Source organism: Cervus elaphus, chromosome 10 (genome assembly GCF_910594005.1).
Source record: "Cervus elaphus chromosome 10, mCerEla1.1, whole genome shotgun sequence".
In the NCBI taxonomy this organism is placed as follows: Eukaryota; Metazoa; Chordata; class Mammalia; order Artiodactyla; family Cervidae; genus Cervus; species Cervus elaphus.
Window position 1 is genome coordinate 34,689,505 of NC_057824.1, and position 27,608 is coordinate 34,717,112.

At 42.7% G+C, this 27,608-nt stretch overlaps 1 protein-coding gene across 1 annotated transcript in view; it reads left to right on the forward strand.

Moving 5' to 3' along the window:
- The window catches only part of HS3ST2 (heparan sulfate-glucosamine 3-sulfotransferase 2), a 110,310-nt gene extending 86,084 nt beyond the window's left edge, over positions 1-24,226 (forward strand). The window contains exon 2 of the mRNA XM_043914511.1: positions 22,822-24,226. Coding sequence (XP_043770446.1) covers positions 22,822-23,440 — 619 coding nt within the window. The 3' untranslated portion in view covers positions 23,441-24,226. The remainder of the gene's footprint in view (positions 1-22,821) is intronic.
- The last annotated feature ends 3,382 nt before the right edge of the window (positions 24,227-27,608 follow it).

The window sequence follows — 27,608 nt, forward strand, 5'->3', positions numbered from 1 at the left end:
GGTCTCCCGGACCCAGGGATCGAACCTGCACCTCTGACATCTCCTGCATTGGCAGGCAGGTTCTTTGTCAGTAGCGCCACCTGGGAAGTCCCCCAACATCCACTAGCCAGTCCCATTTAATGCATAAACACTCACTAACTATGTAATTTGTGCCAGGAGGGCCAGCACCTGGCTACTCAAACTGTGGGTCACGGACCAGCCTATCAGCCTCACTGCAGAGCATTTTGGAAATGCAGAATCTCGCCCCCCTCCCTAGACTTGTAGAATCAGAATCTGCATTTCAACAAGACCCCAAGGCAATACAAATGCACATTCGAGTGTGGGAAGGGCTGACCTAGGGATCCACTCCCAGGGCAAAAGGAAAGTAGGCTTAGATGTGGAGAAGGAGCTAAGCCCAGACCGAGAGAGAAGGTGAGAGTTTCAGAGTTACCCCCAGTGGGTGCCCTGAAAGTGTCCCCGTGGTCAGGCCAGGCTAGCCCGCAGATGGCACCTGAGAAATTGAAGTCCAGTTGCCTGGAAACTTATTGGAGCTGTAGGTGCAGCAGCAAAATCCATTCATTCAACACCCACGGTCACCCTTCCTCCTTTCCAAGCCCAGATATTCTGGAGAGCAGAGCTGTGCATTCGCAGCCCGACAGATCTGTGCTTTCGACCCACACCCAGGCTCCTCCAGACACGGCTTCTCCAGACATGTTTCCTCCCCCTCACTTCTCAAAACTGCTTCCATGCTGGCTATCTTCTCCCTAAATAAGATCAAGGGAGACTTTTTAACATAACCATTTATTAGCTAGTTTTTTAAACTACAAAGGGGAAAAAATCCAATGAGTACAGAGAGATCGAGGTGAAAATTAAGTCCATCCTACACCACAGGCCATCCGGGGCCCCCAAGGTAATCACGGCTAACAGTTGACAGTGTATCTTTTTAGAGATGGTGTGTGCATGTCAATGGTGGAATCTGTGTGTACATTTTATAAGTAAATAGGCACACACTGAACTCACTGTTCTGTGTCTTGCTTCTTTTTCACTTAATAATACATCTTGGACTCCTTTCTGTGTCAATAGCTATAGATTCACTTTATTTTTTCACAGCCATAAAATAAGCTATTGTCTGACTTCACTGAAGCTTATTGAACCAGCCTCCTACCAATGGACATGTAGGTTGTTTCTGGTCTCTTTCTGTTACAAACAGCGCTTCAGTTATTAGGTCAATCGCAGCTGCTATAACAAACAAACCCCAAGAGAAAAGTGTGTGTCTTGCTCACGATAGTCCAAAGGCATTGTTTCCCTAATTATAAGAGGTCTTCATGCCCCTTCTCCCTTTTAAACCTTCCAAGGCCTCAGAGTTCTGGGCATTTAGCTTGTAGATGTAAAAGAAAATGAAGAGGACACACCTACTTTGTAAACACCTGGGCCTGGAGGTCACAGAGTTAGAACCACCCACAGGCCCACCGCAGGGGGTGCTGGGAGATGTAGTCCTTGGCTGGGCCACCACCCTCTAGAGACAGAGCTATACAATGGAGTGAGAGGCAGGAATCTTTGGTGGATGCCTCCCCATCTCTGCCACACATACTGTGACAAACATTCTTGCACACAGGTCTTCACACACTTGTACAATTAAATTTCCAGAAGTGGAATTGCTGGGTAAAAGGGTATGTATGTTTTACATTTGGGTAGATAATATCTAGGGCTTCCCAAGTGGTGCTATAAAGAGCCCGCCTGCCAATGCCGGAGACATAAGAGATGTAGGTTTGATCCGTGGGTCAGGAAGATCCCTTGGAGGAGGGCACGACAACCCACTCCAGTATTCTTGCCTGGAAAATCCCATGGACAGAGGAGCCTTGGGGGCTACAGTCCATGGGGCCACAAAAAGTTGGACATGACTGAAGTGACTTAGCATGCACGCATACACAGATAATATCTAATTATCCTTCTAAAGATGCATTGATTTACACTCCCTCAAAGTATCGGCAAGTACTTTGTTCTACACTTTTGCCAGCAATACTTGTTATAATTTATTGATTTATTTGGCCGTGTCAGGGCTTCAATGGGACACACGGGATCTTTCACTGTGGCACAGTAGTGTGGCATGCGGGCTGAGCTGCTCCATAGCACGTGGGATCTTAGTTCCCTGACCAGGGATCAAACCCACATCCCCTTTATTGCAAGGCAGATTTTTAATCATTGGACCACCAGGAAAGTCTTAACAACTGTTATAATTTTTAAAAGTATAATTTCCAGTCATACAGGTGAATAATATGATCTCATCTTAGTTTTAATCTGCATGTCTTTTATTTTAACAGAGATGGAGTATCTTTTCTTAACTTTATTTCCCATTGGTAGCTCTTTAGACATTAACTTCTCACAGCCCATGTTCCTATACTCCACCAGCTGATTCTTTTTCTTATTAATTTGCAAGGACTTTGAAAAATATATAAAACATACAATGCTTATATATAAAACATAAAAACATGCTGCTGCTGCTGCTAAGTTGCTTCAGTTATGTCTAACTCTGTGTGACCCTCTGGACAGCAGCCCACCAGGCTCCTCTGTCCATGGGATTCTCTAGGCAAGAATACTGGGGTGGTTTGCCATTTCCTTCTGCAATATAAATGCATATATAGATATTAAAAATATATGAAATCATCCTTTGTTTCACTATCTCGTATGATGCAAATGTATTTCCAGTGAGTCATTTTTCCCATTATTTTATTTATGGTATTTTTCCATCCCAGAGACTTACATTTTTTATGTATCTAACTTTGCAAGCTTTTCCTCCATGGGTTTTGTGTCGTGCTTAGAAAGGCTATCCTCGTGCCAAGATTAATTTTATATTCTCACGTTTTCTTCTAGTGCTAGAGTCACACTTGCTTGAATCTGGATTTTGCAACTTGCTGCGTTGATTCGGTGACTGACTTCAGTTCTCCATGTCCCAGATTCCTCAGCTCATAAAGAGGAATAGTGAGAATGCTGGGCTCATGGAGTTAATGTGAGGACCAAGGGAGGTGGCTCATACACAGAGTAGCGCATCTGACCACTGGTCCCTGAATGAGAAATCTTAGCTATTAGCTTGTTCATGATGTCCAGGGCTTCAGTGACCCCATCTCTATCAGCCTGGGCTGCTATCACAAAAACACCATAGGCTGGGAAGCTTCCATAAAGGAAAGCTATTTCTCACAGCCTGGAGGCTGAAAGTCCAAGATCAAGGTGCCAGCCAATTTGGTTCCTGGTGAGGACTCTCCTTCTGGTTTACAGACAGACATCTTCTTACTGTGTCCTCACATGGCAGAGAGGGAGAGATCATCTCTCCCTTTAAATAAAATTAATTTAGCCTTTTATTTTGCATTGGAATATACTCGAGTAACTCAGCTGATAAAGAATCTACCTACAATGCAGGAGACCCCAGTTCGATTCTTGGGTTGGGAAGATCCACTGGAGAAGGGGTAGGCTACCCACTCGACTATTCTTGGGCTTCCCTTGTGCCTCAACTGGTAAAGAATCCGCCTGTAATGCGGGAGACCTGGGTTCGAACCCTGGGTTGGGAAGATCCCCTGGAGAAGGGAAAGGCTACCCACTCCAGTATTCTGGCCTGGAGAATCCCATGGACTCTGCAGTCCCTGGGATCACAAAGAGTCGGACACAACTGAGCGACTTTCACTTTCATAGTGGAGTGACAATATTGTGTTAATTTCATGTATAAACAAAGTGATTCATTTATACTTTCATGTATACAACAAAGTGATTCATTTATACGTATACATGTATCTATTCTTTTCCCGATTAGGTTGTTACAGAATATTGAGCAGAGTTCCCTGTGCAATACAGTAGGTCCTTGTCGCTTCTTATAAGAGCATTAAGGCCTCCTCTCTTGTGAACTAATTACTCCCATAGGTCCTGCCTCCAAATACCATCACATTGGGAGTTAGGGCGTCAACATATAAATTTGAGATGAGGATGGCAGGGGACACAGGCATCCAGTCCATAGCAGACCATGTGTATTGGCTGAGATAGGCTGGGTGCCCTTTTTTTTCAAGGTGTACAACATAATGATTTTGGCATAAATCATCATGGTAGACACAGATGGCACTGGTGGTAAAGAACCCACCTGCCAATGCAGGAGACATAAAAAATGGGGGTTTCATCCCTGGGTCAGGAAGATCCTCTGGAGGAGGAAATGGCAACCCTCTCCAGTATTCTTGCCTGGGAGATCCCATGGACAGAGCAGCCTGGTGGGCTACGGTCTGTAGGGTTGCAAAGAGTCAGACACAACTGAAGCAACTTAGCACACATGCACGCTAAGTGATTGTGAAGTGATTATCACAATTGGGTTAATGAACAAATCCATCACCTCACAGAGTTACCATTTTTGTGTGTGTAGTGAGACCACTTCAGAGAAGGCAATGGCAACCCATTCCAGTACTCTTGCCTGGAAAATCCCATGGATGGAGGAGCCTGGTGGGCTGCAGTCCATGGGGTTACTAAGAGTCGGACACGACTGAGCGACTCCACTTTCACTTTTCACTTTCATGCATTGGAGAAGGAGATGGCAACCCACTCCAGTGTTCTTGCCTGGAGAATCCCAGGGATGGGGGAGCCTGGTGGGCTGCCACCTATGGGGTCGCACAGAGTCGGACACAACTGAAGTGACTTAGCAGCAGTAGCACTGAGACCACTTAAGACCTACTCTCTCAGTAAATTTCAAGTATGTAATACCAGAATGTGGACTCTTGTCACCAGGCTGTACATTAGATCCCCAGATCTTATTCATCTTCAACTGAAAGTTTGTACCCTTTGACCTTTATCTCCCCATTTCCCTCTCCCCACCTCCAGCCCCCAGCAACCGCCATTCTACTCTCTGGTTCTGTGAGTTCAACACAGAGATCCCATCTGTAACTGAAATCATATAGTATCTGTCTTTCTGTGCTTGGCAGATTTTACTCAGTCATAAAAAAAGAATGAAGACCTGCCGTTTGGGAGGACATGGGTGAACCTATAGGACATTATGTGAAGTGAAGCTACATGCCCATTTCTTCCAGTTAACAAATGGCAAAACTCACACTCAGCTCTCTGATTTCAAATCCCACACTCACAACCAGCCGCTAAAGTAGCCCACTGCCCTCTGAACATCTCCATGTGGATGTATCAGGCAAGGAGGATTCTATTCTGGTTTCCATCTGGCACCTGGGGGACTCAAGACAAATTCAATATTTCACAAAGTAGAGATGAAAGAATAGCAACCACTGGGGAAACCTGCAGTAGAAGAGGCAGGCAGGGTTACCCTGTCTTCTCGCCATCACCCTGGGGAACACGCCAGAGCCCGAACCATGTGGGGGTTAACGCTCCAGGGAAGAGACTGTGCTCAGACACTTATATCAGCTTCCCTTCTTATAGAGCTGAGGTGAGAACAGCCTTGTCAGCTGGGAGACAGTCAAACTACTAGGACACCAGGCAGGCTGGACTGAGGTGCCAGATGTTTACATGAGTTATCGGGGAAAGCCAACTGCTCTGGCCATGAGGACCTTGATGACTGTCAGAGACAGGATTCAAGCATGGCCCCTCCTAGCAGAAGAGGAAGCCACCAGCCCTAGTGGGAAGCCAAGTTCCATCAGCCCCTCACATTGGGAAAAGGGGAGCCCCCTCACCCCTCGGGTTTACAAGGCTGTCAACTCCTTGAGGATCATGCCTGTCTTTGTATCCTGGCATACAGCAGGTACTCAATAAATGTGTATCTAATGAATGAGCACATGGCTGCATACCAGGCCCAGGAGAGGCATTGTCGACAGAGACTTGATGGTGGTGAGCCCTGCCTTTTGTGACCTAACACTCTAGGGTGATGACAGATAATGTGTAAAAAATGAGTTATGTCTGTAGTGAGTCCCATGGAATCACAGGGATAACAAATACCTAACTTCTGGGAAGAGGGAGATAATAAAGGCACAATCAGAGAAGGCTCTCTGGTGGAGGTGATGATGAGCTAAGGGCTGAGGCATGAAGTTCTGCCTGACCAGCTACAGAGGCTTCCCCCAGAGGCCACGACACATCAGAGGTCCCCTGGCATGAAAAATGCAGTTTCGGGGGAGAACTCTGAATAGTCCAGTCTGGCCAGAGCCCAAGATGGCCGTGGGCTGGGTTAAGTAGAGCCACCTAAATCCTGTTAAGGCCTTTATCCTGTGAGCAGTGAAGAACCACTGATGGGGTTCAAGCTGGGACTCGGCATTTTCCTCCCAGGTCACATCAGTGTAAGGATTAGAGCTGAGGACTTGGAAGGAGGGGGTTCTGAGATGCCAGAGGGGACGCAGGTGTGTGCTCACAGGTGCTGTGCCTACGCTGGCCAGCACATGGAGGGTGAGCGGGTTTAGCAGGTTTAGTTTTAGAAGAACCTGTTTCTTGCAGGAAAGACTTCCCCCCCCCCCTTCCGCTCCTAATTATCCCTCTGGAGACAGCAATGACTTTTTTTTTTTTTTCCAAGGAGCCTGGTTGCCCAGCCAGGAGCTAATAAATCACCAAAGTCCCCCAGGCAGCCAGGCCTTTTAGAGCACACTCATGGGGTGCACAGATTTAGCAGAAAAGGAAATCTTCCAGTGAACCCTTCTGGTGATAATCGGGGTAAGCCAGCCCCCAACTCCACATCCCTGTGTGGACAGTGGGGCCACAAGACCTGCCTCTCTTCTACTGAGTGGGTCAGAAAATGCCATTTCCAGAGAGTTTCAAACTGACAAGACAGTATTTGGATTTTTTTTCTTTCTTCTTTTGGTAAGGGACACAGAAGTCTGTGATTTTTTTCCCTCGGGCAGAAGACCTAAAATGGACTTTGGGGCACAGATCTCCACCAGCACACACAAATGTGCTACTTTCTCATTGTTCCAGACTAAAGCCTTGCCTTTATTTTTTAATTTTTTTTCTCTTCAGCAAGTAATGACTTTGTCCCTACTTAAGTGCCAGAACAACCAAGAAAAAGACAGACACCAGTGCTTTTCTCTTGGAACTTCCAGTCTATGACTGGGCTGGGAGAGGGCAGAGATATCCTTCAAATAAATATTTAACGTCTTAGGTAGCAATGAGTATGATCACATTACTTACAAGGGTGCATTTTATTAAGACTGCGCTTCCCAAGCTTTTCTGATCATGAATCATGAAGCAAGGGGCTCATTAAAAATGCAGGCTCCTGGGCTGCACCATAAACCCACCGAAGCTGAATATACTGAGACTCTTTTCCTCTAAGGAGAAATCACTTCTGAGCTACTGGATTGAAGGCTCTGCAGCTAAAGGAACATGCAGTCCTCAACCTTGGTTCTTAGCCCTGGGGCCCCTTGGGATCAGCTGGGGAGCTTTAAAGTCAGAGGTGCCCAGGCCTCTGCACCCACCCAGAGACTCTGATTTAATTACTCTGGTTTGGTGGTATGGGACTTCCCAAGTGGCACTAGTGGTAAAGAACCTGCCTGCCAATGCAGAAGACATAAGAGATGAGGGTTTGATCCCTGGATCAGGAAGATCCTCTGGAAGAGGGCATGGCAACCCACTCTAGTATTCTTGCCCAGAGAATCCAATGGACAAAAGAAGCTGGCAGGCTACAGTCCATAGGATGGCATAGAGTCGGACACAACTGAAGTGACTTGGCCCACATTAGCACGTGTGGGGGTATTTATCACGTCCAGTTTGACTTCCCCACCTCCTCCCTCTCAGCCACACTACAGATGACCACAGCCCTGTCCTCTTTCAACATCAGAGGGAACTTGGGCAAAGGACATTGCAGATGGCAAAACAGACATGGCACAAGATCTGTTCCTTTCAGTCTCATTTTACCTTCTTATGTTGGGAAGTTTTGGCTGAAGCAAAGCTTGAATTCTTCCTCAGCTCATGAACCTGAGTACATGTGGTCATGATGAAATTTTTTAAATGACACAGTGATCCCCTCACCCCAGGAGTGTCTGCTGGAATCTTCCTCTGCCCAGGTCCAGAATGACAAAAAAAGAAATGTCATAATTTCTGGTAACTTCTGAGGACTCGTGATAACCCCTCAACAGGCAACCTACCTTTGACACTAGATCTTTGATCAATTTATTGAGCACCTATGTTGTGCCAGATTTGTGCTAAGAAGGCAAAAATGAATAAGAAACATGCCCAAGATACTGACGATCTCTTGATATAAATGGATGTGTACTTAGCAAGTACTACACAATGGGATGAGGTCTTAATAGCTGGATTCAGGAAGTGTCATGAAATTTTTTTTTCATTTTTTAAATTTTTTAAACTTAATTAATTTATTTATTTTACTTTACAACATTGTATTGGTTTTGCCATACATTGACTTGAATCCAGCATGGGTGTACATATGTTCCCCATCCTGAACCCCCCTCCCACCTCCCTCCCTATCCCAACCCTCTGGGTCATCCCAGTGCACCAGCCCTAAGCATCCTGTATGATGCATTGAACCTGGACTGGCGATTCATTTCACATATGATAATTTACATGTTTCAATGCCCTTCTCCCATATCATCCCACACTCGCCCTCTCCCCCAGAGTCCAAAAGATTGTTCAATACATCTGTGTCTCTCTTGCTGTCTCACATACAGGGTTATCATTCAGTTCAGTTCAGTCTCTCATTCGTGTCTGACTCTTTGCGACCCCATGAATCGCAGCACACCAGGCCTCCCTGTACAGCACCAACTCCCAGAATTTACTCAAACTCATGCCCATTGAATCGGTGATGCCATCCAGCCATCTCATCCTCTGTCATCCCCTTCTCCTCCTGCCCCCAGTCCCTCCCAGCATCAGGGTCTTTTCCAGTGAGTCAACTCTTCACATGAGGTGGCCAAAGTACTGGAGTTTCAGCTTCAGCATCAGTCCTTCCAATGAACACCCAGGACTGATCGCCTTCAGGATGGACTGGTTGGATCTTCTTGCAGTCCAAGGGACTCTCAAGAGTCTTCTCCAACACCATAGTTCAAAAGCATCAATTTTTCGGCGCTCAGCTTTCTTCACAGTCCAACTCTCACATCCATACATGACCACTGAAAAACCATAGCCTTGACCAGACGGATCTTTGTTGGCAAAGTAATGTCTCTGCTTTTTAATATGCTATCTAGGTTGGTCATAACTTTCCTTCCAAGGAGAAAGCGTCTTTTAATTTCATGGCTGCAGTCACCATCTGCAGTGATTCTGGAGCCCAAAAAAATAAAGTCTGACACTGTTTCCACTGTCTCCCCATCTATTTCCCATGAGGTGATGGGACCAGATGCCATGATCTTAGTTTTCTGAATGTTGAGCTTTAAGCCAACTTTTTCACTCTCCTCTTTCCCTTTCATCAAGAGGCCTTTTAGTTCCTCTTCACTCTCTGCCATAAGCGTGGTATCATCTGCATATCTGAGGTTATTGATATTTCTCCCAGCAATCTTGATTCCAGCTTGTCCTTCTTCCAGACCAGCGTTTCTCATGATGTACTCTGCATATAAGTTAAATAAGCAGGGTGACAATATACAGCCTTGATATACTCCTTTTCCTATTTGGAACCAGTCTGTTGTTCCATGTCCAGTTCTAACTGTTGCTTCCTGACCTGCATACAGGTTTCTCAAGAGGCAGGTCAGGTGGTCTGGTATTCCCATCTCCTTCAGAATTTTCCACAGTTTATTGTGATCCACACAGTTGAAGGCTTTGTCATAGTCAATAAAGCAGAAATAGATGTTTTTCTGGAACTCTCTTGCTTTTTTGATGATCCAGCAGATATTGGCAATTTGATCTCTGGTTCCTCTGCCTTTTCTAAAACCAGCTTGAACATCTGGAAGTTCTCGGTTCACATATTGCTGAAGCCTGGCTTGGAGAATTTTGAGCATTACTTTACTAGAGTGTGAGATGAGTGCAATTGTGTGGCAGTTTGAGCATATCATCTTTCTAAATTCCGTATATATGCATTATTATACCCCATGAATCGCAGCACACCAGGCCTCCCTGTCCATCACAGGGAGGATGTATTGATGTTTTTATTTCCGGCTTACTTCACTCTGTATAATAGACTCCAGTTTCATCCACCTCATTAGAACTGATTCAAATGTATTCTTTTTAATGGCTGAGTAATATTCCATTGTGTATATGTACCACAGCTTTCTTATCCATTCATCTGCTGATGAACATCTAGGTTGCTTCCATGTCCTGGCTACTATAAACAGTGCCGTGATGAACACTGGGGTCCACATGTCTCTTTCAATCCTTGTTTCCTCAGTGTGAATCCCCAGCAGCAGGATTGCTGGGTCATATGGCAGTTCTATTTCCAGTTTTTTAAGGAATCTCCACACTGTTCTCCATAGCGGCTGTACTAGTTTGCATTCCCACCAACAGTGTAAGAGGGTTCCCTTTTCTCCACACCCTCTCCAGCATTTATTGCTTGTAGACTTTTGGATAGCAGCCATCCTGACTGGCGTGTAATGGTACCTCATTGTGTTTTTGATTTGCATTTCTCTAATAATGAGTGATGTTGAGCATCTTTTCATGTGTTTGTTAGCCATCTGTATGTCTTCTTTGGAGAAATGTCTGTTTAGTTCTTTGGCCCACTTTTTGATTGGGTCTTTTATTTTTCTGGAATTGAGCTGCAGGAGTTGCTTGTATATTTTTGAGATTAATTCTTTGCCCGTTGCTTCATTTGCTATTATTTTCTCCCATTCTGAAGGCTGCCTTTTCACCTTGCTTATAATTTCCTTTGTTGTGCAGAAGCTTTTAAGTTTCATTAGGTCCCATTTGTTTACTTTTGCTTTTATTTCCAATATTCTGGGAGGTGGGTCATAGAGGATCCTGCTGTGGTTTATGTCAGAGAGTGTTTTGCCTATGATTTCCTCTAGGAGTTTTATAGTTTCTGGTCTTACATTTAGATCTTTAATCCATTTTGAGTTTATTTTTGTATATGGTGTTAGAAAGTGTTCTAGTTTCATTCTTTTACAAGTAGTAAGTGGTCATTCTTTTGACCAACTTTCCCAGCACCACTTGTTAAAGAGATTGTCTTTTCTCCATTGTATATTCTTGCCTCCTTTGTCAAAGATAAGGTGTCCATAGCTGTGTGGATTTATCTCTGGGCTTTCTATTTTGTTCCATTGATCTATATTTCTGTCTTTATACCAGTACCACGCTGTCTTGATGACTGTGGCTTTGTAGTAGCGGCTAAAGTTGGGCAGGTTGATTCCTCCAGTTCCATTCTTCTTTCTCAAGATAGTTTTGGCTATTTGAGGGTTTTTGTATGAAATTATTTTTTAAAAAGCCTTCACAGAGGGTGTGAATTTTCCTTTGGATTTGGAAAGGTGAGTAGATGTTTGCCAGGGTGAAAGAGACCAGAAAGATGGTCCAGAGTCTTAAAAAACAAAACAAACATGAAAGGACAGCATGTGTTTGGTGAGTGAATTTTGTGTTCAATATAGCTGTAAGCATCAGATTTCCAGGAGGTGGCAAGAGATTAATTCTGGAAATGTAGACAGCAGCCCTGAGTACCAAGGCAAGGAATATGGGCTTTATTCAGAAGAATGGCTGATGGTTGACAAGACTGGATTTGCTTTATTTTTTTGTATTCTCAGTAGATATTTTATGAATCAAGATGCAAACACGAAAAACGTGGAGCCCAACATTCTTGGCAGATGCTTGCCTCTCTTCTTATGGAGAAAGATGTTTACAACTCTCAGTATTGACTCATCTAAATATTTTATCACTGTCTGTGACTGCATTCATTCACTTTATTTTTTAAATTTTTATTGGAATATAGTTTCTTTACAATGTTGTGTTAGTTCCTACTATACAGCAAAGTGAGTCAGACGTTGCATATACATGTATCCCCTCTTTTTTGGATTTCCTTCTGCTTTAGGTCACCAGAGAGCACTGAGTAGGTTTCCCTGAATTATACAGTAGGTTCCCATTAGTCACATCTACGCAAGAGTATGGATTTGCTTTAGCATGATTCCCTTGGTGGACACAGAATGCAGAATGGATTGAAAGGGAAAAGAAAGTAGAAGCATGGAGGTCAGAGAGAAATCTATTGTCAGAGGAACAGATGACATGAGCCTGAGGTGTATGAATGGGACCAGGAGATGGGGGGAGACTTAAGAACTTATCAGGAAGACAGACATTAGATGTAAGAAGGATGTGAGGTTTTTACACTTTGTGAGTGGATTCATGGTGATACCATCGACAAAAACAGGCAAAAGAGAGAAGTAAGCATGGGAGGAAAATGGCAAGTTCATTACCGAGATGAGGTATCCTGTCCATAGACAGTTGGACATTCCAGTCCAGAGTGTGGGGAACTTGGAACTGCAGTTACAGACCTGTGAGGAGTAACGGCTTCCAGGTGGTGCTAAAGGCTAGGGAGGAAAGGGGTCATCCAGGAAAATCATGTAGAATAAGAGAAGTGGGAGATAGACTCCTGGGAAGGTTCTCAGTGATTTGGAGAAAGTTGAGAATGTGAAAAGGGGATGAGGGCTCCAGTGCATATCTGGATTAGATTGTTGGCTTCATGTGAGCCTTAGAAATATTGATGGAGACCTTACTTGTGCCATGGCTATGATAGCCTTTGCAGAGGGAGATGCAAATAAGGTGCACCTGCCCTGCCTTGTGCAGTTTATAATCAAGTGGGGGTGAGCTTAGCTTAGCATAGCTTCCACAGAGAGGAAACCAGGTTGTATAAGGCACATTAGAATTCTTGGGTTCTAAGCAACAGAAATGGACTCTGATTAACTTCAAGTGGTAAAACAAATCTCTTAGAAAGATGTGCAGTAACTTATAGAACTACAGAGGAAGGTGGGCAAACCAGGTTTGGGAAAGGGCAAGAACCAAGAGAGCTGAGGGGTTTGGTAAGAGAGAGTGCAGGGGAGGCTCCTCCAAGCTCCTGTGTCTGACTGGAAGATTCAGTCCACATTCCGTCTTCATGATACACTTTTTGTCAGTCATGCACCCTCTCCTTGGACTGCTAAGAGTTTATCCAAAATAGGAGTGGTTCCTTTAAAAGAAATCTGGGGGCTACTACCAGATGTGGTGGAAATTGTTGCTGAGCAGGTTAAAATAACAGATGGGCAGTAAGTCCAAATGGTGAGTGTTAGGCCACTCTTTCTGTAATTTTTGCAGAGCCACACAGAAACAAAAAGAGACTGAAGCTTAAAAGGGTTATGGGGGTGAGAGAAAAGTTCAGCTGTTTGTTAGCAGCTGGAAACACATCAGCAAAATTTGAACAATGGCATGAGGAGGAAAAATGAGCCTTAAGGAAAAGACTAATGCCCCCTTCCCACCACAGATCAGAGAGGTGTGTATCCATAGGGTCTCCTTGTGTGTTACCATCACACAGGCCTCTATTCCAGTGACCTAATGAGAAATAAATATGTAAGGTGTCCTTTGGTGGAATAGAGAAAATTTGAAGTACACGTTTGACACATGGTGTAATGATCTGTGCATGATATTGTTTACAGTGTGGTGTTTATGTCCTCCTTAGTAACTGTAATTTGGTTTTGTAGCTGATATGCCAATTAGGAAGGGTGGAACTTCACTTTAATGCACAGCTCGGGGAGTGATGTGACATCCTGAAGATCACTAGAATAGGTCAGAATTTTCCAAACTGGTAGCAGAGAGAGGTGTTAATTGGAACTCCTGGCAAAAGTTCATAGCTCCTTAGCCAGATAAGCTTGGGAAATGCTGCAACCTGTTTTCTTCTGTTGGATATTCATTGATATATAAAAGGATATTGCAAAGAAATATGTTTAATGGCTTATCAGGTCAAATTTTGTGTGTTGAAGGCCTTATACCCCCATAAAGCTTGGAAAGTCCCTTAATTTAAATGCACTGTCACAGATATGTAATTTCATCTACTCTGTCATTAAGGCCAACACCTCATTACAATGTGTTCCAAGATCATAAAATAATACAGGCAGATTTCTAAGAAAATCCAAAGAATTCTATTCAGGTGCACCTGTGATTATTTGCTAAGAATGATATCCTGAGTATTAATAAATACTATTAAAAATTTCAACCCATCAAGGTCTATTACAGACTTTGGGCCTAGCAGCAAAATATTGGTTGTATTAGCTTCTCAGTTGCAAAAAGATCTTGAAGATTCAAGGGGGAAATGGGAGGTTTGTATGAAAGGCAGGAGAGTCAGGGGGTGGGGGGAGGGATCTGAGAGCATAGGTGGGCAGGTGAGCCCCTGTATAACTTGTCCTCTGAGACTATTGGTGGTGGTGATGGTGGTGATGTGAAGATGATGCTATGGAAATGATTGCTTCCTGGGTCCAGAGAAGGTTTAGAAGAAAGTGAAATAAAAAAGAAAGTGAAATCAGATGAATTTGAAGATCAGGTACAATGAATCTGAGGCTATGGTAAAGACAGAAAGAAAGAAGGTTATGGTCTGTGTTTATTTCCTGTGGCCACCATGACAAACGCCCTGAACAGAGGTGTCTTAAAACAATGGAGATTTATTCTTTCAGGTTTGGAAGCCAGAATCCTTAAAAGCAAATTGTCAGCAGGGTTGGTTCATCTTGGAGGCTCTGAGGAAGAATCTACTCTATGCTTCTCTCCTGGCTTCTGCCGGCTGCCAACAATGCTTGTCATTTCTTGGCTTGTAGACATATCACTGCATGCTCTGCCTTCATCCTCACATCTCCTCTGTCTGTCTCTTCTCTCCTTCTCTTCTCTTCTAAGGATATTCCTTACAAGGAACCCTAATCCAAGATGATCTCATCTCAAGATCCTTAATTTACTTCCTTCTGCACAAACTCTTTTTTCAAATAAGGTCCCATTCATAGGTTCTGGGTGAACATATCTTTTGGAAGATCATCATTCAATCCACGACATAGCCCTAGAGTAGAATTTCAGAGTGAACCTTTTCAGAATTAGGGCAATTCCAAGGACAAAACCTAACATATGGGCATGAGGAAGAGTTTACTAAAAGGGAAAAGAAAATGGAGATATTTGGCCAACAACCTGTGAGGCCAGGTTATTGAAGAGATGACTATGGGCCTGGGACAAAGAAGACTAGACACCAGGTGCCTCTATTCCATAGGACTGTGAAGCTGCCTGCTGTGGGGTCTGGGAAGCCATAGTGTTAGGAATAGGTGAAGGGTGGGACTTCCTTGATGGTCCAGTGGTTAAGGCTCTATACTTCCAATGCAGGGGGCATGGATTTGATGCCTGGTTAAGGAACTAAGATCCCACATACTGTGCAGCACAAGAAAAAATAGATAAATAACTAAAATAAACAGTTTTAAACAAATAAATAGGGAGTGGGGAAAGGGTGGTTATGTATTGGTGGTTCTCACCTTTATTTTCACATTGAAATAATATGAGGAGCTTCAGAAAAGAACCCACCCCCAAATATTTTTAATCAGTTAGTCTAGAATGGGGCTCAGACATCTGTGTATTTTTTTATTTTTTTATTGAAGAAAAATTGCTTTACAGAATTTTGTCATTTTCTGTCAAACCTCAACATGAAGCAGCCATAGGTATACATATATCTCCTCCCTTCTGAACCTTCCTCCCATCTCCCTCCCCATCCCACCCCTCTAGGTTGATACAGAGCCCCTGTTTGAGTTTCCTGAGCCATACAGCAAATTACCATTGGCTATCTATTTTACATATGGTAATATAAGTTTCCATGTTACTCTTTCCATACATCTCACCCTCTCCTCCCCTCTCCTCATATCCATAAGTCTGTTTTCTATGTCTGTTTCTCTATTGCTGCCCTGTAAATAAAGTCTTCAGTACCATTTTTCTAGATTCCATATATGTGCATTAAAATATGATATTTATCTTCCTCTTTCTACTCACTTCACTCTGTATACTAGGTTCTAGGTTCATCCACTTCATCAGAACTGACTCAAATGTGTTCCTTTTTATGGCTGAGGCCACCTAATGCAAAGAACTTACTCATTTGAAAAGACCCTGATGCTGGGAAAGATTGAGGGCAGGAGGAGAAGGGGACGACAGAGGATGAGATGGTTGGATGGCATCACTGACTCAATGGACATGGGTTTGGGTGAACTACGGGAGTTGGTGATGGACAGGGAGGCCTGGCGTGCTGTGGTTTATGGGGCCACAAAGAGTCGGACACGACTGAGTGACTGAACTGAACTCAACTGAACTGAATATTCCATTGTGTATATGTACCACAGCTTCTTTACCCATCCATCTGTCAATGGACATCTAGGTTACTTCCATGTTCTAGTTATTGTAAATAGTGCTTCAGTGAACAATGGGATACATGTGTCTTTTTCAATTTTGGTTTCCTCAGGTATAAGTCTAGGAGTGAGATTGTTGGGTCATATGGTGGTTTTATTCCTAGTTTTTAAAGAAATCGTCACACCGTCTTCCGCAGTGGCTGTATCAATTTACATTCCCACCTACAGTGCAAGAGCATTCCCTTTTCTCCACACCCTTTCCAGCATTTATTGTTTGCAGACTTTTTGATGATGGCCATTCAAACAGGTGTGAAGTGATATCTCATTGTGGTTTTGATTTGCATTTCTCTATTAATGAAAGATGTTGAGCATCTTTTCATGTGTTTGTCAGCCATCTGTATGTCTTCTTTGGAGAAATGTCTGTTTAGGTCTTTCTCCCACTTTTTGATTGGGTTGTTTGTTTTTCTAGCATTCAGTTGTATGACCTGCTTGTATATTTTGGAAATTAATCCTTTGTCAGTTTCATTTGCTATTATTTTCTCCCTTTCTGAGGGTTGTCTTTTCACCTTGCTTATAGTTTCCTTGGCTGTGCAAAAGGTTTTGAGTTTAATCAGGTCCCACTTGTTTACTTTTGTTTTTATTTACATTACTCTAGGAGGTGTGTCATAGAGGATCTTGCTTTATGTCATCAAGTATTCTGCCTATGTTTTCCTCTAAGAGTTTTATAGTTTCTGGTCTTACATTTAGGTCTTTAATCCATTTTGAATTTCTCTTTGTGTATGGTGTTAGGAAGTGTTCTAATTTCATTCTTCTACACATAACTATCCAGTTTTCCCAGCACCATTTATTGAAGAGGCTGTCTTTGCCCCATTGTATATTCTTGCCTCCTTTGTCAGAAATAAGGTACCCTTGGGTGCATGGGTTTATTTCTGGGCTTTCTATCTTGTTCCATTAGTCTATGTTTCTGTTTTTGTGCCAGCACCATACTGTCTTCATGACTGTAGTTTTGTAGTATAATCTGAAGTCAGGAAGGTTGATTCCTCCAGCTTCATTCTTCTTTCTCAAGACTGCTTTGGCTATTTGGGGTCTTTTGTATTTCCATATGAATTGTGAAATTTTTTGTTCTAGTTCTGTGAAAAATGCCATTTGTAATTTGATAGGGATCACATTGAATCTGTAGATTGCATTTGGTAGTGTAGTCATTTTCACAATATTGATTCTTCCTACCCAGGAACATGGAATATCTCTCCATCTTTTTATGTCATCTTTGATTTCTTTCATCAGTGTCTTATAATTTTCTGTGTACAGTTCTTTTGTCTCCTTAGGTTTCTGTGTACAGTTCTTTTGTCTCCTTAGGTAAGTTTATTCCTAGATACTTAATTTTTTTGTTGCAATTGTAAATGGGATTGATTCCTTAATTTCTCTTTCTGAGTTTTTATTGTTAGTATATAGAAATACAAGTGATTTCTGTGTATTGATTTTGTATCCTGCAACTTTACTAAATCCACTGATTAGCTCTAATAATTTTCTGATACTATCTTTAGGGTTTTCTATGTACAGTATCATGTCATCTGCAAACAGTGAGAGTTTTACTTCTTTTTTTCCAATCTGAGTTCGTATTATTTCTTTTTCTTCTCTGATTGCTGTAGCTAGGACTTCCAGAACTATGTTGAATAATAGTGGTGAAAGTGGACATCCTTGTCTTGTTCCTGATCTTAGGGGGAATGCTTTCAGTTTTTCACCATTGAGAATAATGTTTGCTGTAGGCTTATCATATATGGCCCTTACTATGTTGAGGTAGGTTCCTTCTTTGCCCATTTTTTGAAGAGTTTTAATCATAAATGGGTGCTGAATTTTGTTAAAAGCTTTTTCTGCATCTATTGAGATGATCATATGGTTTTTTATCTTTCAGTTTGTTAATATAGTGTGTCACATTAATTGATTTGCATATATTGAAGAATCCTTGCTTTCCTGAAATAAACCCAACTTGATCATGGTGTATGAGCTTTTTGATGTGTTGCTGAATTCTGTTTGCTAGAATCTTGTTGAGGATTTTTACATCTATGTTCATCAGTGATATTGGCCTGTAGTTTTCTTTTTGTATGTTGTCTTTGTCTGGTTTTGGTATCAGGGTGATAGTGGCCTTGCAGAATGAGCTTGGAAGTGTTCCTTCCTCTGCAATTTTTTGGAAGAGTTTTAGAAGGATAGGCATTAGCTCTTCTCTAAATGTTTGATAGAATTCTCTTGTGAAACCATCTGTTCCTTGGCTTTTGTTTTTTGGGAGATTTTTGATCACAGCTTCAATTTCAATGCTTGTAATTGGGTTGTTCATAATTTCTATTTCTTCTCAGTTCAGTCTAGAAAGATTGAACTTTTCTAAGAATCTGTCCATTTATTTCAGGTTATCCATTTTATTGCCATGTAGTTGTTTATAGTAGCCTCTTTTAATCCTTTGTATTTCTGCCTTGTCTGTTGTAATCTCTCCTTTTTCATTTCTAATTTTGTTGATTTGATTCTTTTCTCTTTCTTTCTTGATGAGTCTAGCTAAAGGTTTGTCAATTTTGTTTATCTTCTCAAAGAACCAGCTTTTAGTTTTATTAATCTTTACTTTTGTTTCTTTCATTTCTTTTTCATTTATTTCTGCTCAGATCTTTATGATTTCTTTCTTTGTACTAATTTTGGGGTTTTTTTGTTCTTCTTTTTCCAATTGTTTTAGGTGTAAAGTTAGGTTGTCTAGTCAATGTTTTTCTTGTTTCTTGAGGTAGGATTGTATTGCTATAAACTTCCCTCTTAGGACTGCTTTTGCTGCATCCCATAGGTTTTGAGTTGTCATGTTTTCATTGTCATTTGTTTTTAGAAATTTTTTTTATTTCCCTTTTGATTTCTTCAGTAACCTGTTGGTTATTTAGAAATGTGTTGTTTAATCTCCATGCGTTTGTGTTTCTTACAGTTTTTTCTTGAAATTGATATCTATTCTCATAGCATTGTGGTTGGAGAAAATGCTTGATACTATTTCAATTTTCTTAAGTTTACTGAGGTTTGATTTGTGACCCATGTGGTCTATCCTGGAGAATGTTCCATGTGCACTTGAGAAGAAGGTGCATTCTTCTGCATTTGGATGGAATGTCCTGAAGATATCAATGAGATCCATCTCATCTAATGTATCATTTAAGACTTGTGTTTCCTTATTAATTTTCGGTTTTGATGATCTGTCCATTGCTGTGAGTGTGGTGTTAAAGTCTCCTACTATTATTGTGTTACTGTCAATTTCTTCTTTTATGTCTGTTGGTGTTTGTCTTATGTATTGAGGTGCTCCTATGTTGGGTGCATAAATATTTACAATTGTTATGTCTTCCTCTTGGATTGATCCCTTGATCATTATGTAGTGTCTTTCCTTATCTCTTGTAATCTTCTTTATTTTAAGGTCTGTTTTGTCTGATATGGCAATTGCTACTCTAGATTTCCTTTGCTTCTATTTTTCCATCCTCTCACTTTCAGTCTATATGTGTCTTGAGATCTGAAGTGGGTTTCTGGTAGACAGTATATATATGGGTCTTGTTTTTATATCCATTCAGCCAGTCTGTGTGTTTTGGTTGGAGCATTTAATCCATTTACATTTAAAGTAATTATTGATACATATGTTCCTATTGCCATTTTCTTAATTGTTTGGGGTTGATTTGTAGATCTTTTTTCTTCTCTTGTATTTCTTGACTATAGAAGTCCCTTTAACATTTGTTGTAAAGCTGGTTTGATAATACTGAATCTGCTTAACTTTTGCTTGTCTGAAAAACTTTTTATTTCTCCATCAGTTTTGAATGAGATCCTTTCTGGGTACAGTAAGCTTGGTTGTAGATTTTCCCCTTTCAGTACTTTAAATATATCCTGCCATTCTCTTCTGGCCTGCAGAGTTTCTGCTGAAACATCAGCTGTTAAGCCTATGGGGTTTCCCTTGTATGTTACTTGTTGCTTCTCCCTTGCTGCTTTTAATATTCTTTCTTCGTGTTTAGTCTTTGTTAATTTGATTAGTATGTGCCTTGGTATGTTTCTCCTTGGTTTTATCCTGTATGGGACTCTTTGTGCCTCTTGGATTGATTGACTGTTTCCTTCTCCATATTTGGGAAATTTTCAACTATAATCACTTCAAAAATTTTCTCATACCCTTTCTTTTTCTCTTCTTCTTCTGGGACCCCTATATTTCAATGTTGGTGCATTTGATATTGTCCCAGAGGTTCAGTTCTTTTCATTCTTTTTACTTTATTCTGCTCTTCAGAAGTTATTTCCACCATTTTATCTTCCAGCTCACTGATTCACTCTTCTGCCTCAGATATTGTGCTATTGATTCCTTCTAGAGTATTTTTAATTTCAGTAATTGTGTTGTTTGTCTCTGCATGTTTATTCTTTCGTTCTTCTAGGTCTTTGTTAATTGATTCTTGCATTTTCTCCATTTTGTTGTCAAGGTTTTTGATCATCTTTTCTATCACTATTCTGAATTCTTTTTCAGGTAGTTTGCCTATTTCCTCTTCATTTATTTGGACTAGCTTGTTCCTTCATTTGTGTAGCATTTCTCTGCTTTTTCATTTTTTTTTTTTTTTAACTTATTGTGTTTGAGGTCTCCTTTTCCCAGGCTTTAAGGTTGAATTCTTTCTTCTTTTTTGTTTCTGCCCTCCTAAGGTTGGTCCAGTGGTTTGTGTAAGCTCTGTATAGGGTGAGATTTGTGCTGAGTTTTTGTTTGTTTATTTGTTTTTCCTCTGATGGGCAAGGGTGAATGAGGTGGTAATCCTGCCGGCTGATGATTTGGTTTATATTTTTGTTTTGTATGTTGTTTAGATGCAGCATCCTGCATAGGGTGCTACTGGTGGCTGGGTAATGCCAGGTCCTGTATTCCAGTGGTTTCCTTTGTGTGAGTTCTCATTACCTGATACCCCCCTAGGGTTAGTTCTCTCGTAGTCTAGGGTCTTGGAGTCAGTGCTCCCACTCCAAAGGCTCAGGGCTTGAGCTTCAGTTTTGCGTGGGTCCATATTATTATTTTCTGCTGGCCGGGTACCCCTGTCTGCTCTCAGTTGGTGTTCTGCATGTACTTCTGTGTCTGAAGGTGTATTCCTGATGTATCTGTGGAGAGAGATGCACTCCACGTCCATCTACTCCTCTGCCATCTTGTTCTCCACCTGGATGCTTACTCAGTTTTGAACTGAGTTGGAAGCTATCAAGTTTCTGAAGAGATTACAGAACACCTATCTCAGCAGGGCTGGGTTTGTTGTTAATGACTCTCTACAAACAATATCCGAGTCTGTCAACTGGTAGAAGTTTGCCTGTTCCTTTTCTCAGCTGCCAAGTGCTGAGGGGCAGCCAGGCCACTGCAGGGAATCTTGAAGGAAAGAATCTCAGGACAAACGGTCCCAGCTACTGCTAGGGTCTTGCCCCAATATTCCTTGATCAGGATCAGTTAGCCACAAGCAGCAAGTCTTCTGGCTGGCTAAGCCAAATTGATACTGAGTCCAAGCTTGCTCCGCTCGCTGCACGACAGACCAATGAATCTGAGAGATGAGGGGCTGAGGCAAGAAAGAGACTTTATTCGGGGGCCAACTGATCAAGAAGATGGCAGGCTAGCGCCTCAAAAGAACCACCTTCGTTTTTTCTTTTTTTCTTTAATTGGGTGATCTAATGTGCAGCCAGGATTAAGAAAAACTTTGCTGTCATTGTTCAGTCACTAAGTCATGTGTCCGACTCTTTGCAGCCCCATGAACTGCAGCATGCCGGGCTCCTCTGTTCTTCACTATATAAGAAAAACTAGTTAAGGATAAAACACAACCTTCCCGAAAGAAGTAGCAACTGGGAGCCAGAGGTGTTCCCTTTCACAAGGACCTGAAAGAGATACCCCTGAGAAGGAGACATCAGCTTGCCCTGCCATCCTCCCTTAAACCTTAAGCAGAACCAGGAAATTAAGAAGACAGCAAGAGGTTGCATTACTGGGCTTCTGACTGAGCCCCTCCCTGCACCTGAAATTCTGTGCTTCTTCAGTCTTTTACCACGGATATATTTCAGATACATTTCAGCAGGAAAAGACATCAGAACTCGGTTTCAAAAACACATGCTATTCCTACAAAACATGCCTTTCCTCTCCCCAAAAGACTTTCTTAATATATTTGGAGAGGTATCTTATGCCAGAACAATATTCAGTGGCTTCCTTTGTATTTTTTTTGAATATGTAATAAACACAATAAAAATTTCAAGCAGTGTAAAAGATTACACAATAAAAAGTAATTCTCATTTATCCCTGACCTCCCTGCTCTGCTCCCACTCAAGGCCCCTCCCCAAAAGCAATTACTTTTATTGGTTTCTTGGTATCTTTCCCCAGATAAACAAGCTGTGTCTTGCCTTTTTTCATTTAAGCACTAAATCTTGGAAATCATTCCATAACGGTACACACAGATCTACCCAACTGTATTAATTGGCTATTCCATCATGTATCTAACCCATACTGATGGACATTTAGATTGGTTCTTGTCTTAAACTGTTAAAGACTTTGAAAAAAGGGTCAACAAGAGTTAAAACAGGTGCTTCATCAGATGAGAACAGGCGAGGCTCAAATGTCACAGAGGAGAAGGCGGGGTTCCCCAGGGGAGCTGGGTGGAGGGAAGTGATCTCCCGGGGGCCCTCAGAATAGCCTTGGCTGATCATGTGCATTTCTGCCCCACAGGAGCCTCATGCCTCGGACCCTCGAGAGTCAGATCACACTGGAAAAGACTCCCAGCTATTTTGTCACTCAAGAGGCCCCTCGCCGGATCTTCAACATGTCCCGAGACACCAAGCTGATCGTGGTCGTCCGGAACCCCGTGACCCGCGCCATCTCGGATTACACCCAGACGCTCTCCAAGAAGCCAGACATCCCTACGTTCGAGGGCCTCTCGTTCCGCAACCGCACGCTGGGCCTGGTGGACGTGTCCTGGAACGCCATCCGCATCGGCATGTACGCGCTGCACCTGGAGAGCTGGCTGCGTTACTTCCCGTTGGCTCAGATCCACTTCGTCAGCGGTGAGCGGCTCATCACCGACCCGGCCGGCGAGATGGGGCGCGTCCAGGACTTCCTGGGCATCAAGAGACTCATCACGGACAAGCACTTCTATTTCAACAAGACCAAAGGATTCCCTTGCTTGAAAAAAACAGAATCGAGCCTCCTGCCTCGATGCCTGGGCAAATCCAAAGGCAGAACTCATGTACAGATCGACCCTGAAGTGATAGACCAACTCCGGGAATTTTATAGACCATATAATATTAAATTTTATGAAACTGTTGGGCAGGACTTCAGGTGGGAATGAGCCAAGGAGATTCAGGGCTCTTCCACTAGTCTCTTCCATGAGGTTTGCCCTGAAGGCCTCTGACCCTCTTCCCTCAGCGAATCCAGGCTCCAGCCCCTCTTCCCTTCTTGGGTTCCATCCTCTTGGAATGGGGAAGTCCAGCTAAAGGCCAAGAGACCAGTGTGTGTGTATGGGGCGGGGGGGAGGGGGTCCCTGCCACTAGCTCTCCCCAGTCTGTCCAGGCAAAGTTGATCTATTTCTGGCATGTCCAGTCAGTTCCTAATAGTTTCCTTTCAGCCCATAAGAGGCCTTGGGAAATTGTTTTAGGAAGCACAGATCTTCTGATTATAGATACATATTATAAGTGGTAATGGTTCTGTTGCTATGAACAAAGCAGTCTGTTCCGTCACCATCCACCCTGGAGCAGCTTTGTTAATTCCGAGTGGCATGTACCTCCCTTCTGAGCTTAACTCTCTGGAGCCGCCCTGGGTGATGGATGGGGACCAGCCTCATTCTCCTGACCTTAGCAGCTCGTGCAGAGATTGTGGAGCTGGAAGTGTTCCTCCTGGCCACCCTTAGGATACAGACCCTTTGCTGATGAAATAAACCAGTGATTTCAAAGCCTGTGGTTTCAACTCTGCTTGAAGGGGAACTGTCTTTGAAAAACACCCTGTGATCCTCCCTGCTCCCTGTGGACAAAAGCACATAATTCTGCTGTTACGGGTACTTTCCTCACGCGAGCTTTCATGTTCAGCATGCAATGGAATCATGCTTGTCCATGTGAAATAAATACGGCTCTCTCGTGTCCTTATGGCTGGGCTTTTCTCTGTGAGTCAGGCCTGGGGCATGGCTCATTCTTCCAGTTCCTCCCAGCAAGGTGGGGCTGTGCTGGGGATGGTGTGGGAGGGCAGTGAGAGGAGAAGCAAGCGGGTGGGGGAAGGAGCAGAGGTTCTTGCTGACAAAGGCTGGGGAGACCTGTGGGGGCATCCTCTTCCTGAAACATAGTCTGATGGTGTCAGCTCTCCGCGTAAGTTTTACATCTGAAGTGAAGCCAAACTAGAGGCTGACAGGACATCAGACATGTTTTTGCTTGGCCAGCTTGACATGTTGAAATAATTTCCCACATTACGAACTTGGGAGTGTTCATATAAAATATGGATTTCCAGCTTCTTTAAAGAAATTTTTTATTGGAGTGTAGTTGATTTACAGTGTTGTGTTCATTTCTACTCTACAGCAAAATGAATCATATATATATGTGGGTGTGTATATATATATATGCCCACTCCTTTTTAGATTTTTTCCCCATATAGGTCATTACGGAGTATTTGAATAGAGTTCCCTGTACTATACAGTAGGTCCTTTATTTTATATATAGTAGTGTATATATGTCAATATATATGTCAATCCAATCTCACAATTTATCTCTCCCCCTGTTGTTTCCCCCAGTAACCATAAGATCGTTTTCTACATCTGTGACTCTATTTCTGTTGTGTAAATAAGTTCATTTGTACCATTTTTTAGATTCCACATATAAGCAATATCACATGATATTTGTCTTTCTCTGTCCAATTTACTTCACTCAGTGTGACGTGGAGACTTGGCCAGCTAAGCCTGTGCTTCAAGGCTGCCACCTCAGATGGGACCTGCACTCCTCGATTTTTCAGTCCCCAAGTGGACCCCCTCATCATCATGTAAGGCATTTGAGTTCACAGGCCTGCTTTGAGTATGTACCATGGCCTCAGAATAAAGTCTGAATCCTCCAGCATGGTGCTTGGGACAACGCCAATGGCAGCTTTGGGATTACCTTCTCCCTCCTCACCCTCTGCTCCAATCTTACAGAACTGTGCCTTTTCTTGACATTTTCTGTATCCATGCCTTGCTTGCCCCCAGGCATCTTCAGCTAATGGAAACCCCTGCTCCCATAAGACTTCACTCAAGTGTCTCTGGCTTGATATTTGTGCAGCCTTCCTCCCCAACCAAGCTGAATTATCTGCTTGCTCTTCTGCACTTGGTATTTTGTGTACATCTCAGTTCTAGCTTTTATCACACTAGGGTATCTTTACTTGTATAAATGCCTGTCTTGACCATAGACCCTGAACTCCCTGAGAGTCAAGACTGCATCTTGCTGATCTGCAGTAGGCACACGACAGATGTTTGAGGGATGAATGTGTAAGTGGCTGGATGGATGTTGGGAGTCTGGTGACATGGACAGGAATGTCCCATGGAACTGGACTTCTGGGACACTTGCCAGATAGCTCCACAGGACCCACGGGTAGCTGGGAAGGATTGCTGAACCTCCAGGGGCTGCTTTGCCCTTTGTCTGCTCTGTCAGACATCATGGAAGGCTCCTGAAAATGAGTCTGACTTACAAGACTTACAAAAGCCTGAGATATTAGCTCTGTTTTTCTACCCCAAGAGTCCTAGGAAATGACTTAGGAAAATCAAATGACTGAGAATATGGTACCAATAATCCATGGTTCCAAGCATCCCCCATGGGCATGGAGAAGGGGGACAGAGGTCAGTGGGAGCTACCACAACCCAGAAACTGGGCATTGAACCTCTGGGGACCAGAAGAAGAATGAGTTGTATATGGATGTTAATGAATTGCCCTTGTACATTCCCCTACAAAAGTATCTGGTGTCCTGTGATCCTGGCCAAGGTTGTAGCCAGAAGGAGACAGAATTACACTGGGACCCAGAGGAAACACCCAAGAAACTGTGAAATTTGCTTGTTTATCCCGATCAGGAATTAGAATTAATGAAATTCCTGAATTTTGTATGCACAAATGCAGCTTTATTCCTTTGCATTACAAGCATTCTCAGACCTCTCAGACCAAGTAGCCTCTAAGTATTAATGAATAGGTCAGAATCTATTGTAATTAATGGATCAATTATCATATCCAAATAAAAGATGCTAAAGTACCTTAAAAATCCTAGTTTAAACAAGTGAAATCAGGTGTATACATGGGTCTGTTCAGCAAACTCTGATTTTTAATCCGGTGCAAATATATCCTTTCACCCAGGCTGCCTGAGGGCAAACTTGCACAAGCTCCAAATTAGTGCGGTTTAAATAGATGAAGTCTGGCTATTCAAATCTGAAACAAAGAAGGCTCCTCCAGGCCTGTGTGTGTGTGTGTATGTGTGTGTGTGTGAAGCATGTTTCTCTCTAACAGTACAGGGTGCACGGTAATTCCAAAATACCAGAGAATCAGGTTCCTTCCATCTTAGAGCCCACAATTCACAATGGCTCATTCCACTAGCATGACAGGAGTGTGGAAGTCATTGGAGATCACCCAAAAGAGAACCTCCTGACACCAAACCACTATAGTGAATTTATTTTTAGGGCAGCAATGGAGAAACAGACGTAGAGAACAGACCTATGGACATGGGGGAAGGGAGGAGGGAGAAGGGGAGATGAATGGAGAGAGTAACATAGAAATTTACAAGACCATATGTAAAATAGGTAGCCAGTGGGAATTTGCTCAGGGAACACAAACGGGGGCTGAAGGGTGGGGTGGGGAGGGAGATGGGAGGGAGGTCCGGGAGGGAGGGGACATGGGTGTACCTATTCTTATTGGTATATGACAGAAAACCACAAAATTCTATAAAGCAATTATCCTTCAATTAAAAAAATATTTTTAATGTTTAACTGCCATAGCAAGGAGTCTTCGTTGGGAAGGCTCCAGCTGTGCCTGGAGGTTGTTGGTTCAGGGAAGCTGATGGCAGGCTAACTAGAAGTGAACATCTCATGTGATTGCAGTGCCTTCCATGTCTTATCAACCCTACAAAGCAAATCTTGTTTCAAAGTGTAGCAAATACTGGACAGATGGGTGTGATGGTTAAGAGCAGGGACTGTCTGAGTTCTGACTCTAACTCACTACTCCCTTACTCTGGGATCTTGGGCAAGTTATTTGATGCTCACTGTGCCAATTTGCCCATCTGTGAAAGAGAGGTGCTAATAATAGTACCAACATCATAGTGGTTTTATGCGGATTAGACATATCAATTCATGTGAAGTTTGAGAATTACATTCAAAAGTGGTAACTGATATTGACATTATTCCTATCTTTGAGGTGAGGAAACTGAGGCTGAACAAAGTGAAGAAAGTCAAGTTCACACAAGTAGTAGAGATAGGAGTCAACCCAGGCATTTCTCTCAAGAGAGATGGGTGAGTGAGTCAGGTGCAGTAA